Below are 15,767 nucleotides of genomic sequence, written 5' to 3'. Positions count from 1 at the left end.
TCAGCATGGAGTCAGCTTGAGATTCTCACTCTCCCTCTGTCCCTCCCCCAGCACTCGCTTCGCTCTCTCTCTCTCTCAAAAAAAAAAAAAAAAAAAAAAAAAGAACTATCCTACAATCTAGTAATCACACTACTAGGTATTTATCCAAAGTATGCAAAAATACTAATTCAAAGGGATATGTACCCTGTATTTATTGCAGCATTATTTACAATAGCCAAATTATGGAAACAGCTCAAGGATCCATTGAGACATGAATGGATAAAGAATGGAATATTATTCAACCATAAAAAAGAATGAAATCTTACCATTTATGACAACATAGATGGATCTAGAGAGTATAATGCTACAAAATAACTAAGAAAAAGATAAATATCATATCATTTCGGGTAGCCCAGGTGGCTCAGCGGTTTAGCACCACCTTCAGCCCAGGGTGTGATCCTGGAGACCCCGGATCGAGTCCCACGTCAGGCTCCCTACATGGAGCCTGCTTCTCCCTCTGCCTGTGTCTCCGTCTCTCTCTCTCTCTCTCTCTCTCTCTCTCTCTGTGTGTCTCTCATGAATAAATAAAATCTTTAAAAAAATATCGTATCATTTCACTCATATGTGGAATTTAAGAAACAAATGAATAAAGGGGGAAAAAAAGAAAGAGAAACCAAAAAACAGATTTTTAATTACAGATAGTTACCATAGGGGAAGTGGGGGGGATGACAGGGATGGGACAGGTGAAAAAGATAAAGGAGATTAAGAGTACACTTATCTTTTTTTGGAGAGAATATAAGAGTGATTGGGACTGGGGGGTAGGGAGCGATTGAGAAGGAGAGAGAATCTTAGGCAAACTCCATGCCCAGTACAGAGCCAATGCAGGACTCCATCTCATGACCCTGGGATCATGACCTGAGCTGAAATAAAAAGTTGAACACAACCTACTGAGACACACAGGTGCCCCAAAAGTACACCTATCTTGATGAACACTAAGATATGGAATTGCTGAATCACTATATCGTACACTTGAAACTAGTATAACACTGTACATTATACTGGAATTAAAATTTTTTAAAAGAGTTTATTACCCAGATTAAAAGTTCCCAATACAAGGCAGCCTGGGTGGCTCAGCGGTTTAGCACTGCCTTCCACCCAGGGTGTGATCCTGGAGACTCGGGATCGAGTCCCACGTCGGGCTCCCTGCATGGAGCCTGCTTCTCCCTCTGCCTGTGTCTCTGCCTCTCTCTCTCTCTCTCTCTCTCTCTCTCTCTCTGTCTCCCATGAATAAATAAATAAAATCTTAAAAAAAAAAGTTCCCAATACATATCTAGTACTATGTAACATATATACCAAGACCATCATCAAAAATTTAGTATCAGACACAAAGAGAATACCCTGCAATCTTCCAGTGGAAAACAATAATCTAGAAGACCAAATTCAGATGCCATTAGCAATACTCTAAAACTGCACTGTTCAAAAGGGCAGCCACCAGCCACATGGAGCTATTGAGTACTGGAGGCTAGGCCAAATTCAGGCACTCCATAAGTGCAAAACAAACTCCTCTAAGATCTCAAAGACTTAGCTTAAAAATGTTTTTTTTTAATCTATTATTTATTTTAAAATAATTATTATATTGATTTTATGTTGAAATAAGGGTATTTTAGATATACTGAACTAGATAAAATATATTTATTGAGCCTAATCCTTTTTATTAGCTTTTTAAAATACGGTTCTAGCAAATTTAAAATTACAGACAGCTCCATTTGCGGCCCACACTGTATTTCTACTCAGCAGTGCTGATAACCTGTAAGACATGGAGCATTGTATTCACAATTTGGAAAGAAAGTGATGTCTTACCTAGAAGTTTATACTCAAACTATCAATCAAGTGAGAAGACAAAGTATAATTTCAGATAAGATCTCAAAGAATTTTCCCTATCTCTGTACTCTTTCTCAATGAAAGATAGACTTCACCAAAACAAGGAATATAGTCATTGAAGCTAGAAGAGACAAAGGAAATTCCCAATGTAATGATAAAGGCAAGTTTCCAGACAACCGTGTGGCAGGTCTTAGACCAGCTTAGACTACCAAACCAGACTGGAGGAATAGGACAAAGATTTTAGGAGGGATATCTCCAAGAAGAAAATAAAGCCAGTGAAAGAGCTCATGTGGTTGAATATATGCAGAAATGTTCAGTCCTGTAGGAGAGTTTGGGAATTAATTAATAAGACAGACAGAAAACTAAGCAAATGACAAAGTAAGATAGTTAAAACCACAGAAAAACAAAAGTTGTCAAGAAAGGAAATGTAATCATTGCACACTACATGACTCAGTTATGAATAGTTACATGATCATAATGTAAATATAGAACAATTATTTAACCAGGAAGGTTCATATAACTATACTGGAGGGTTCGGAGAAAGAAGGGCCATGTGGGTATTGTGGGAGTAAGGATGAGAGAGATCAGTTATAAAAGCTAAATTTTCGGGATCCCTGGGTGGCGCAGCGGTTTAGCGCCTGCCTTTGGCCCAGGGCGCGATCCTGGAGACCCGGGATCGAATCCCACGTCGGGCTCCCGGTGCATGGAGCCTGCTTCTCCCTCTGCCTATGTCTCTGCCCCTCTCTCTCTCTCTCTCTCTCTCTGTGACTATCATAAATAAATAAAAATTTAAAAAAAAATAAAAATAAAAATAAAAGCTAAATTTTCTTGTAGGGTAGGAAATGTAAAACTAATACCTAAAGCTGAAAGTACATATACACTAAATCTCTCTCTGCATTCCTCCTCCCTCTTTCAATCCATACACAAAGAGAGATGTATAAAATAAGCATGATATCTAGAAACAAAAGAAAATACCAGAACTGTCAATGTTACTCAAAGTAGTTACCTTGAGAATGGGAATCAGGAATAAGATGGGGCAGCACACTGCATTTTCCCATTAAAAGCCTTATAGTATTATGAGCCTTTTTAGGAAGTTACATATACTACTGTAATTAAAATAAAACTGGAGTGCAGCCCAGGGGCTCAGCAGTTTAGCACCGCCTTCAGTCTAGGGCGTGATCTGGGAGATCCAGGATCGAGTCTCACATCAGGCTCCCTGCATGGAGCCTGCTTCTCCCCTCTGCCTGTGTCTCTGCCTCTCTCTCTCTCTGTGTCTCTCTCATGAATAAATAAAATCTTTTGAAAAATAAAATAAAACTGGAAGAAAGAAACCATCCCTACAAAAGCAAAGAGAGTGCCTATGAGTGCGCCCCAATTATGACTTCTATTTTTATACTCATAGTCATTTATATTCATAATTTGCCAAAAGTTAATACCTTTATTTAACTGAAAAAAGATGGGGTGTGGTTGCTGTATACTGCATATACATTTTGTTCTCCACAGGCTTATTAAGGGCATTTCATCTTTCAAAACCAGCTACCACCAAGCCAAAGTACCTTCCCATTAGGTTTTATATCCCTTCATGAAGACCAAATTATACCCCAGATCAAACTCTGATCATTTTCAGTGATTCTTTTCAAAGACTATATAAAATAATATTGATTCTATGTTTCATTTCAAATGAATCATTTAAACCTACAGGTCATAATGCTGATTCCATTTTGGATCAAGTGTATTCTTCACAGTATCTGTAGAATGGCATTGCCCAGATCCATCAACCACCACCTTAGCAAATGGATCAGGAAGTCCTGTGAAAAAAGGGAAGAATTTTTTTTTTTAATTAAAGAATATTCTGACATGGAAAATAGAAGATTAATTGTATAAAGCTTACCATTTGCTACAAGATTATCTCATTCTTCATGAAAAGTTTAACATTTAGCTATAAATGAAAGTGGCCCATTTTAAACTAAAATTAAAGTTAATTCTAGAGGTGCCTGGGTGGCTCAGTCAGTTAAGCACGGCTTTCAGCTCAGGTCATGATCCCAGAGTCCTGGGATCAAGCTCCATATCACCTCCTTGCTCAGCTGGGAGCCTGCTTCTCCCTCTTCCTGTGCTGCTCCCCCTGCTTGTGCTCACACTCTCTCTCTCTCAAATAAATAAATCTTTTTTTAATGCCATGGAGGAGAGGGGAGCCTGAGAATAAACAAGTGTTTGTACTGATTATAAAGAATACACTTTTAATACTATGTCAGGCACTAAGTACTTTACAAATATTAAATCTCTTATTCTTCACAATAATCCAATGGGGTAAATACTACTATAATCTCTACTTTGCTGATGAGGAAACTAAGGCACAAAGAGGTTAATTAACTAGTCTAAGGACAAACAACAGCACATGACAGAGCCAGGTTCTAAAGTTTGGATTTTTTTTTTTTTTTAAAGTTTGGATTTTTAAACCCATGCATGTATAATCTCATTCTTGATTTCATGCTTTACCCACTATGCTATGTTATACCTCTCATTTACTATGCAGTTCAACAATGAGTACAAGTAAAAGCTTAGAAAAACAGGCAAACAGTTGGAATTTGAACAGTAAATCAAGACCTTTTTTTGGGTGGGGGGAGACAGGATTCATTTGGGCTTTAAAGGACAAACAGGAAGATTGCTGAGAAAAGTATGACAACATTGACAATATCTGAAGGGCTCTCAGTCGTCTAACCAAATCATCGACGCTAAGGAGTAAAAGTAAATACTGCTGGTAAGTGAGATTAAAAGTCAGAAAATGACTTAAGTAGGTAACAGGGAGCCACTTTAGGTTCCGAAGCATGGCTGTAAATGCATGGTTCTATTTTCCACTAGTGGTATTCAGGGTGGACTGGGAGAAGGAAAGGTAGGTACAGAGACTACCTATAAAGCTGCTGTAAGTTTCATTCAGCAGGATATAAGAAGAGTAAATTGAGTAGACCCTGCACGAGGGAAATCACATGAAAAGGAAAGTGACAGTGAAGTAAGCTACTCTGAAAAATCTAATATGAGTTTACATGAAACTAGAGTCAAAAATGACACTACAGGGGCACCTGGGTGGCTCAGTGGTTGACTGTCTGCCTTCGGCTCAGGGCATGATCCCGGGGTCCTGGGATCGAGTCCCCCGTTGGGCTCCACACAGGGACCTGCCTCTGCCTATGTCTCTGCCTCCCTCTGTGTCTCTCATGGATAAATAAATAAAATCTTTTTTAAAAAATATGACACTACAGTTTTCAGCCCTAAGTAACAATGAGAAGATTGGTCCTTTCGGGGGGGAAAAAAGTTAGAAGGTAGAACTAAATAAAATGTTAAAGAGACAAAAATGAGAATTTAGATATTAGACATATTGAGATAGCAAATAGACAGCTAAAAGTACCAGAACAAAATGTTGGTAAGTGTTGGTAACTGAAGAAATTTTACAGCTTGATATCTACACTAACTTTTTTTTAAGTCAAGATACCAATGTGCCAAGACTCAAGGCCAGGCAGAAATTGCATCATCAGTTCCCCAATTCTATAATTCCGTGCTCTGTCAACTTCAAATAAGAGAAGACTAAAATTTACAAGTGTTAAGCATTTAAGAAGATATTTGGAAGTTAGGGTATTGATGTATTTAACTATATTCTTGAAATTTATTGCTATTCATGTTATTTCAATAATACCTAATCATTTTTAAATATGTTTAATGGAAAAGTACTTTTCATACTTCAATAACATTGTTATTGATATCAAACAATAACATTAAGTATTTTTAATACTTAATGCCTTCAATAACATTAAGTATATTTTCCTGGGAGGAATCCATTCTTTCCTGTTCTTTTGAGTCTACAATCTCAACAAACATATAAATGTATATTTGCACGCAAAAACAAAAAACAAAAAATTGCACTACTAGCTTTCCTTTTAGATGTTTAACTAGTTACAGAATTAAGGACTAAGGAAAACAACTTTTTCACGCAAAACCACTAGGCACGGAGACACCTGGGTGGCTCAGTGGTTGGGCGCCTGCCTTCAGCTCAGGTTGTGATCCTCGAGTCCTGGGATTGAGTCCCACATCGGGCTCCCTACAGGGAGCCTGCTTCTCCCTCTACCTGTGTCTCTGCCTCTCTCTCTCTCTCTGTCTCTCATGAATAAATAAGTAAATCTTAAAAAAAAAAAAAAAAAAAAAAAACACTAGGCATGGCTTCCAAATGCTTAGGTATGAAACTCTCAGTCCCAACCTCCTAAGTTTCTCTTCTGTTAAATAATACAAAATACAAGCTCTCTACCCTAACAACAACAACAAAAATACCTAAATTTCAACTTACCTGATTATATTATTCTACAAACATTTAACTTGAGAGCCAGGTTACTGTGATGTGGTCAAAAACTATCAGTTTTCTGAAGTGAGTGAGACCTCTAGTGGTAAATATAAAGTGGCTAAGGTGTTTTCTGTATTTTAAAAATTTTCTCAATTATCTCCATCATTTGAGTCATAAAAAAAAGCTAAAGCTCAGGACTTTCTCACTACACAAATGCACTTGAGCTGCAAATAATAATGAAACAAAATTTCAACTTAGAAGTATACTACCTTCCAGAGAAAACAAAGTTGTTGTTGTTAACAAAAAAACAAAAAAACAGGGCTTGAACACATGACTGTGAGATCAAGATCTGAGATCAAGAGTCTATAATACTTAACCAAGTGAGCCACCTAGGGACCCCTAAAGCTTTATTTTTGATTGGTGGAAGAAAAAAAATCTTTATACCATTATCTTGGTTCTGAGTGACTTCAATTTGGCCCGTATTTACTGCATCTTACCACAAATCTTTTATTTAAATGTTGCATAAAAGAGAAAAAATATATATATTGATGAAAACATTCTCTAAAAACAGATAATGCATAAACAGATATGTGACAAAATTACTGGTAGAATCTCGATGGTGGATATTCACTACAAAACTTTCTACATGTTCCCATATGTTTAGACATTTTTCCCTCTAAAATTCTGGGGCAAGGGGAAGTGACTTATTTTTTAAAGCTAGTAAGTATCCAAACAATTCTAAAAAGTGAGTTAGCAAAACTTCTCAGCAATGGTAGATACCCAGAATAAATAGTATTATCTCAAATTATACAAGTTATTCTACAAGACAACACTTGGCAGTGTATTTTTTCCTGTAATTAAATATATACACAATATATTTCATAAGCCTATAGTCGTGCTTGATATTAAAATTTACTTTTCTCATTCAACATGATTTAAACCTCACTACAAGTAAACACTTTATATTTTGGTATCAATGATAATTGCATTCTGATCAATAATCAGACACTCTAACTCAAATTTCATTAAGAGATTTAGAAGTCAACGTGGATGGAACTGGAGGGTATTATGCTGAGTGAAATAAGTCAATTGGAGAAGGACAAACATTATATGGTCTCATTCATTTGGGGAATATAAGTAATAGTGAAAGGGAATAGAAGGGAAGGGAGAAGAAATGGGTAGGAAATATCAGAAAGGGAGACAGAAAATAAAAATTAAAAAAAAAAAAAGATTTTAAAAAAGGGATCCCTGGATGGTGCAGCAGTTTAGCGCCTGCCTTTGGCCCAGGGCACAATCCTGGAGACCCCGGATCGAATCCCACGTCGGGCTCCCGCTGCATGGAGCCTGCTTCTCCCTCTGCCTATGTCTCTGCCTCTCTCTCTCTCTCTCTCTGTGATGACTATTATAAAATAAATAAAAATTAAAAAAAAAAAAAAGATTTTAAGAAAGGGAGACAGAACATGAAGACTCCTAACTCTGGGAAACGAACTAGGGGTGGTGGAAGGGGAGGATGGCAGGGGGTGGGGGTGAATGGGTGACGGGCACTGAGGGGGGGGCACTTGATGGGATGAGCATTGGGTGTTATTCTGTATGTTGGCAAATTGAACACCAATAAAAAATAAATTTATTATTAAAAAAAAGAGATCCTTCAACTTATAAACAGACCAAAGACAGATGTAAACCTACTACAGCAGAGGTTGTTCCCACTGTGAACCCGGGAGATAGTCCATCCCTGGCTGAGTGCCTTCTGAAGGCCTCAGGATTGGCTTTCCTGTTTCCCTTTCCAGAGCCATCAAGTGTTTCTTCCATTCTGGCTTTAAAGATAATCACATAGTTTCCCCTAATTTATCTTATCTCTAGAGCAAACTCAAAACTCTTAATAATTTTTATTAATTTTTATTCCTACACCAGTGGAAAAAAAAGAGTTTCTTCTCTTTTTCCCCACCTACAACTTCAGGGCAGATAAAGATTATAGTAGTTCTAATAACTGGCTCTCTGAGCTCTACCAAAAATTAAAGTAGATTCCTCTAGATTTCCTAGGAAAACTGAGACAAGGATATCTGGATATTTTACTGGAGAAGCTGTGTCTTGGGACTCTGGAGGAAAGAACGAACTCGGGAAGGAAGGCTGAGAGACAAAAATGCAAGATTTTATCTTTAAAACCAGAGCAGATGTCTTGGAGAGTACAGAAGCACAGTAAGGGTATGCACTTCTCATTTGCCTCCCTTTTTCCTTGTCACCTGCCTATCTGATCCCATTTGCAACTCTGCAGTACTACTGATATAAATCCTACCTCAAATCAACCTTTAAGAAGGGTAAAAAAAGTATATACATTGATTACTAGGGTTATTCATGATAGGGATGAGATAAATAGTTCAGCAAAAGCCTGTGGAGATAATACTTGGTGGAAGCATGGAAAAAGACCAGTGGCCTCTGCTTTGCTGGGTCATGCAGTAGAGTGGAGAGCACATGGTACATAAATTGGACACTGTTAAAACTTTAACTATGTCCCAAATTATCCTATTTAACTCCCTTCCCATATAAGCACAGACAACAGAAAATTTTCTAATTATATAGGTTTATAAGATGTTATTTTATAAACTTTTTAATTCTGGTTTTCTCTAGAAATTCTAGACGAAAATTTCAAGTGAAATGAACTTAAGTAAGATTTTAAAATGCATCAAGCGCTTATTACTTCTTTTAATCAAAGCCTGAAAATTAAGTAATATCATACTAAATTAGCACTCACAGCTAGTTTTTGCTGGCTGGTAGAACTTGAAGTTTTGAATCTAATGAATATTCTCAAATTATAACTTCAAATATTTTACATATAAAATTCTGTTGGCTTAGAGTTCTTTACTAAAAATTGTATCATTTTTACTCAATTATTTATATAGATATATATTTTTTACTCAATAATTTAAAGTCATTATGAGATATCTTACAGGGTAAAAGATTCTAAACACACGTGAGGGGTTCTTCCCAATCCTCCTTCACAAAATTTAATCCTAAATAAAGCCACAAAAAATTTCTGACAACTTATTGGCAAAGAGACTGCAAATATGGGAACCAAATGTCTGCTTTGGAATCTGAGACATAAGAGTATCTATGATCGAATGTGGCAGAGATTTCTTTCCTACACTCTGGAAATTCCAAGCAGGCTGAATGACTTCTCTACTTTCCAAGGAATCATAACTGCCTGAATAAAATTTCCTATAAAATGTTAGAAAAGAAAAAAAAGTTTTTACAAAATAATCTCTACCTTTTCTAGAAATCTAGGAGTAGTACATGCACACCTTCAATATTCTTTAAACACATATACACATTCACACACACATTTCACACAAATATGTGTAAGAGGTGGATATGAGTAAAGGGACTAAAGCTAAAAAGGCACAAAATCCAAAAAAAAAAAAAGTGTTGCCAAAAGGCTCTGAACCAAAGCATTCATAAAACAGTACTGAGTATGTTTTTGAATAGAGAATTCACTAAGCCAGACAATCCTGAAAATGTTATCCAAAAAGTCTACACACTACATACAAGATTTAAAGTTAATTTACTTACGGAAAAAATCCTTTTTCACCAAGTTTTTTGCACAGAGTACTGTAAAGGAAACAAAAAAATACATGAAAAGAATTAAAATGGTTAAGGCTGCATTGTCAAAAGGTTCATTTTAAAACACTGAAAACACCAGTGAATAATTAAACACTAACTACAGCAAAGTTTGAAGTATGATCACAAATTTTTAATAAAGACTAGCAAAAGACAGCTGAACTGGTAGTTGCAACTTCAACAATGATCACCAGTAACAGCTGAGGGCCAGAAAGTTTATAAATCTGGTATTCTAATAAGGATTGACTTCCAATCAATCTTCTATCAAAATTCACCTGAAAGTAGCTCAGTGAAAAGAAGAAAACAGTTCTAAGGAGGAAATATGTAATTTCAGATTGACATATATGCTTTTTAAATGAAATAATTTTGTACTGAAGAACATAAATAAGATATAGCTTTCTTGATATAGATGAGAGTTTTTAAAAAGAAACATTGTTATTTACTCTCCATCCAACTCCACAGAAATTTTACAAGCGATAAATTACCTTCTCCTAAATCACCAGCTCAATGACAAGATAGATTAACTGTATCTACCAAAAATTGAAAGTTAATATATTGAGCTAGGTACCCCAAATCCACATCCTCTGAATTACCCTGCATTAAATTATTACTTTTATGGTGATGCACAACCTTGTGAATGTATTAAAACCACTGAATTGCAAACTCTAAAGCGGTGAATTTTATAGTATGTGTATGTCAATTAAAAGTTAGTGCTTTTAGTTAGTATAGTATAGTATGTCAATTAAAAGTTAGTGCTTATGTAGAGCTGTAAACTTTAATTCAAACTTGTTACAAGAGAAGGGAAAATATCAAGTTCCATATACTTATGATTTATAAAAAATCTGTAAATGTAATGTTTGGTTAATTTCTACCACTTCTACTCAGTTTATATAGTCTGTTCAATTAATTACAACTATTTAAAATTTAGTGCATAAAATTCATTTAACATAACAAACCTCAGCAGTAAGTCTAAATATAATCACTATAAAAGTTCAAATAAAAATCATTTTGAAGACAGATGCCATTGCAAATTAATAAAATTATTAAGTAAGCACAAGATACTGATTTACTAGTCAGTTTCTTAAGCCTTATCTTAGAAAGTTTTATTTTTAACAACATAAACCCTCAATCATGAAAACTAAGGGCCATAAGTAATAGTACTAAATCACAAACTGGATTTAGAAGAACTTCTCCCTAAACCTTCCTTATCAACCATATAAGCTGAATAGAATACTCAGGATCAATACACATACAATACATACATGAATCCAAATTATAATCTTCAGTATTGGTGACATGATGTTTTTTGAACCACCATCCTACAATCCCAGAATTGAAATGATTTGACATTCTACTTTAGAGAAACAGAAAATATATCTGAATTCTCCAACTTCCTATTTATACCTGTACTAATTATTGTTTTTTTTAAGGAAGTATAGTTAACATACAGTGTTATCTTCGTTTCAGGTGGACAATATAACGATTCAACAACTCTATACGTTACTCTCAGTGATCCTCACGATCATTCTTAATTCCCTTCGTCTATTTCATATTTCACTCTTTCCCCACTGACCTTTCTCTCTGACCACCACCAATTTGCTCTCTGTTAAGAATCTGTTTCAGTTCTTTTTTCCTATGTTTATTCATTTCTTGAATTCCACATAAGTGAAATCATATAGTATTTACCTTTCTCTGACTTATTTCATTTAGCATTAAACCTTCTAGGTCCATCCATGTTGTTGCAAGATCAACATTCTTTTATATGGCTGAGATCTCATTCTTTTATATGGCTGAGTAATATTCCTTGTACATCTTTATCCATTCATCTATCAATGGGCACTTGGGTTCCGCCTCCCTACCTTGGCTATTGTAAATAGTGCTGCAATAAATATAGGAGTGCATATATCTTTTCAAATTAGTGTTTCCATTTTCTTTGGGTAAATAACCCAGTAGTGGAACATATGGATCATATGATAAGTCTATTTTTCCTCCACATCCTCACCCACACTTGTTATTTCTCGCCCTATGATTCTAGCCATTCTGACAGGTATGAGGTGGTATCTCATTATGGTTTTTATTTACATTTCCCTGATGGTTAGTGATGTTGAACATCTTTTCATTATCTATTGGCCACCTGCATGTCTTCTTTGGAAATATGTCAGATCCTCTGCCCATTTTTTAATAGGATTATTTGTGGGTTTTGCACATTGAATTGTATAAGTTTTTTTTTAAAGATTTATTTATCCATGAAAGACACAGGGAGAGGCAGAGACATAGGCAGAGGGAGAAGCAGACTTCCCACAGGGAGCCTGATGTGGGACTCAATCCTGGATCCTGTGAACTAAAGGCAGATGCTCAACCACTGAGCCACCCAGTCATCCCTGAATTGTATAAGTTATTTATATATTTTGGATATTAACTCCTTATCGAATGTATCATTTGCAAATATTTTCTCCCATTCAGTAGGTTGCCTTTTTGTTTTGTTGGTTTCCATTGCTGTGCAAAAGCTTTTTATTTTGGTATGCTCCGAATAATCTAACTTTGCTTTTGATTCCCTTGCCTGAAGAAACATATCTAGAAAAATGTTTCCACAGTCAAAATGTTTCCACAGTAATGCCAAAATTATTGCCTGTTTTCTTCTAGAAGTTTTACAGTTTCTGGTCTCACATTTAGATCTTTAATCCATTTTATTTTTGTGAATGGCATTAGAAAATGATCTACATTCATTCCTTTGCATGTGGCTGTCCAATTTTCCCAGCACCATTTGTTGAAGAGACTGTCCTTTTCCCACCATATATCCTTGCCTATTTGGTCATAGATTAGTTGACCATGTCAGTGTGAGTTTATTTCTGGGCTTTCTATTCTTTTCCACTGATCTATGTGTCTATCTTGTGCCAGTACCATACTGTTTTCATTTCTACAGCTTTGTGGTATATTTATCTTGAAATTTGGAACTGTGATACCCCTCTAGTATTGTTCATCTTTCTCAAGATTGCTTTGACTATTCAGGGTCTTTTGTGGTTCCACACAAATTTTAGTATTATTTGTTTTAGTTCTGTGGGAAATGTTGTTAGTATTTTAATAGGGATTGCACAAAACCTATAGACTGTTTTGGGTAGTATGGTCATTTTAATAATATTGGTTCTTATAATGTATGAACATGGAATATCTTTCCATTTGTTTGTACCATCTTCAATTTCTTCTATTAATGTTTTATATTTTCTGGAGTACAGGCCTTTCATCTCCTTGGTTAAGTTTATTCACAAATATTTTATTCTTTTTGGTGCAATTATAAATATTGCTCTATTAATTTCTCTTTCTCCTACCTCATCGTTAGTGTATAGAAATGCAACAGGTTTCGGTATATTGATTTTTTATTCTCCAACTTGACTGAATTCATTTTTCAGTTCTAATAGTTTTTGACGGAGTCCATAGGGTTTTCTATATATAGTATCAGCCATGTCATCTGAAATAGTCAAAGTTTTACTTTTTCTTTACCAATTTGGATGCCTTTTATTTCTTTTTCTTGTGATTGCTGCAGCTAGGACCTCCAGTGCTATGCTGAATAAAAGTGGTGAGAGTAGACATCTTTGTCTTATTCCTGATCTTAGAGGAAAAGCTCTTAATTTCCCCCCCTCAGGACCAGATGGACCTAACAGATATATACAGAACATTCCATCTCAATAAGCATTATTTTTGAGTGCACATGGAACATTGTCCAGGATCCAGGATAGATCACAGGTTAGGCCACAGAACAAGTCTCAATAAATTCAAAAAAGACTGAAATCATATGCATTTTTTCCTACCACTACAGAAATCAGTCACAAGAAAAAACCTGGAAAGAACACAAATATACAGAGGCTAAATAGCATACTACTAAACAATGAACAGGTGGACCAAGAAAACAAAGAGGAAATAAAAAAATACATGGAGGCAAATGAAAGTGAAAACACAATGGCCCAAAATCTCTGGGATGCAGCAAAAGCTGTTCTAAGAGGGAAGTTTATAGCAATTTAGGCTTAGCTCAAGAAAAATAAACAACCTAACCTTACATGTAACAGAGCTAGAAAAAGAAGAACAAAGCCTGTTGAAAGAAGGAAATAAAAGTTTAGAGCAGAAATCAACAAAATAGAAACTAAAAAAGACAAAAGCTCAATGAAACTGGGAGCTAATTCTTTGAAAAAATAAAATTTTATTTTATCTGGATAAAACTTTAACCAGATTCATCAAGAAAAAGAGAGAACTCAAATAAAATCAGAAATTATGAAAAAGAGACAACCAACACCACAGAAATACAAGGGATTATGAGAATATTATGAAAAATGTTATGCCAACAAATTGGGACAACCCAGAAGAAATGAATAAATTCCTAGAAACATAGAACCTTCCAAAACTGAATCCGGAAGAAACAGAAAATTTGAACAGACCAAGTACTCATAAAATTGATAATAATCAAAATAATCAAATTTTGATAATAATCAAAAAGCTTTCAACAAACAGAAATTCAGGACCAGATGGCTTCACAAGTGAATTCTACCAAACATTTAAAGAAGAGTTAATAGCTGTTCTCAAACTATTCCAAAAAACAGAAGGAAAGTTTCCAAATTCATTCTACAAGGCTGGCATTATAAAAGACAAAAACAAACAATATAGGCCAATATCTCTGATACTGATACATGTAAAAATTGTCAACATAGTATTAGCAAACCCAATCCAAAAATACATTTTAAAAAATCATTCACCATGATCAAGCTGTATTTACCCCAGGGATGCCAGGGGCAGTTCAATATTCACAAATCAATCAATGCAATTAATCGTATTAACAAGAAAGAGGATAAAAAAACATACAATCATCTCAATAGATGCAAAAAAAGTATCTGACAAAGTACAACATCCATTCATGCATGATAAAAACTCTGAACAACATAAATTTAGAGTGACTCCATTTCTTCATTTCCCACTAATGCCTTAACCTTAATTCATTATAATTTGGCTTCTTCTCATCATTGCCCCTACATGGCTTCTCCAAAGCACCAGGGATATTAATTACTAAATCCATCTAATGGGCATCTTTCCTTTTTTAAAAAATTTTATTTATTCATTCATGAGAGACACACAGAGAGAGAGAGAGGCAGAGACACAGGCAGAGGGAGAAGCAGGCTCCATGCAGGGAGCCCGACATGGGACCTGATCCCGTATCTCCAGGATCACATCCCGGGCTGAAGGCAGCGCTAAACCACTGAGCCACTGGGGCTGCCCAAACATCTTTCATTCTTTATCACACTTGACCCCTGAGGAGCATTTGCCGTTACTCCCTCTTCTGGAACCCCTCTTTTCTTTTTGGTTTTTGTTCAACACCACATTCACCTGGTTTTATACCAGGCATAAAATGCACTCTAAATCTTCTTTGCCAGATCTATACTCCCCATCCATGGAAATTGGAGTTCTTCAGGATTTTTGGCCTAGAACCTCTTCTTTTACTCTATAACCTGAGGAGTACAGAAGCCCATCTTTGCAAACTTTGTAATGTAAACTACTATATGCATTTATATTTTTCTGGGGAAAGAACATACATTTTTTCTTAGAAGAAAATTCATAGCTTAACAGACTGAAAAAGCCCCCCTCCACTCTCAAAAAATAAATTTGAAGAGCTACATTTCATACGTTCTCCCTGGCTTTTATCATTCTGGTGACACCTAAATATTAAGACTCAATCTTAACTCTCCTGAACTTCAGATCCACACAGGGAAATTAAATATGCCCCCAAAATAAAATCGCCATCTCCTCCTCCCCCAAAAACTGCTATTCCAGTTTACTTTCTTTCAATAAACAACCCCACTTTCAAGTCTACTGATCCGGTCAAAAACCTCCACAGCAATCTTCACTACTCTTCCCCGACCTCACCTCCTGGCAAATACCAATTCTAATCAATTCTGCCTTTGAATCAGCCTCCCAATCAGTCCCCTGCCTC

The 15,767-nt window shown here is 35.7% G+C and overlaps 1 protein-coding gene across 1 annotated transcript in view; it reads right to left on the bottom strand.

Moving 5' to 3' along the window:
* The window catches only part of SMURF2 (SMAD specific E3 ubiquitin protein ligase 2), a 123,262-nt gene that overhangs the window by 47,232 nt on the left and 60,263 nt on the right, over positions 1-15,767 (bottom strand). Inside the window, exons 2-3 of the mRNA XM_072781119.1 lie at positions 9,749-9,787; positions 3,560-3,668 (exon numbers count right to left, since the gene is read on the bottom strand). Coding sequence (XP_072637220.1) covers positions 3,560-3,668; positions 9,749-9,787 — 148 coding nt within the window. The remainder of the gene's footprint in view (positions 1-3,559; positions 3,669-9,748; positions 9,788-15,767) is intronic.

This window comes from Canis lupus, chromosome 16 (genome assembly GCF_048164855.1).
Source record: "Canis lupus baileyi chromosome 16, mCanLup2.hap1, whole genome shotgun sequence".
NCBI lineage: Eukaryota > Metazoa > Chordata > Mammalia > Carnivora > Canidae > Canis > Canis lupus.
The sequence above is the reverse complement of the archived record's forward strand: the minus strand, read 5'-3'. Positions and strand labels throughout refer to the sequence as shown.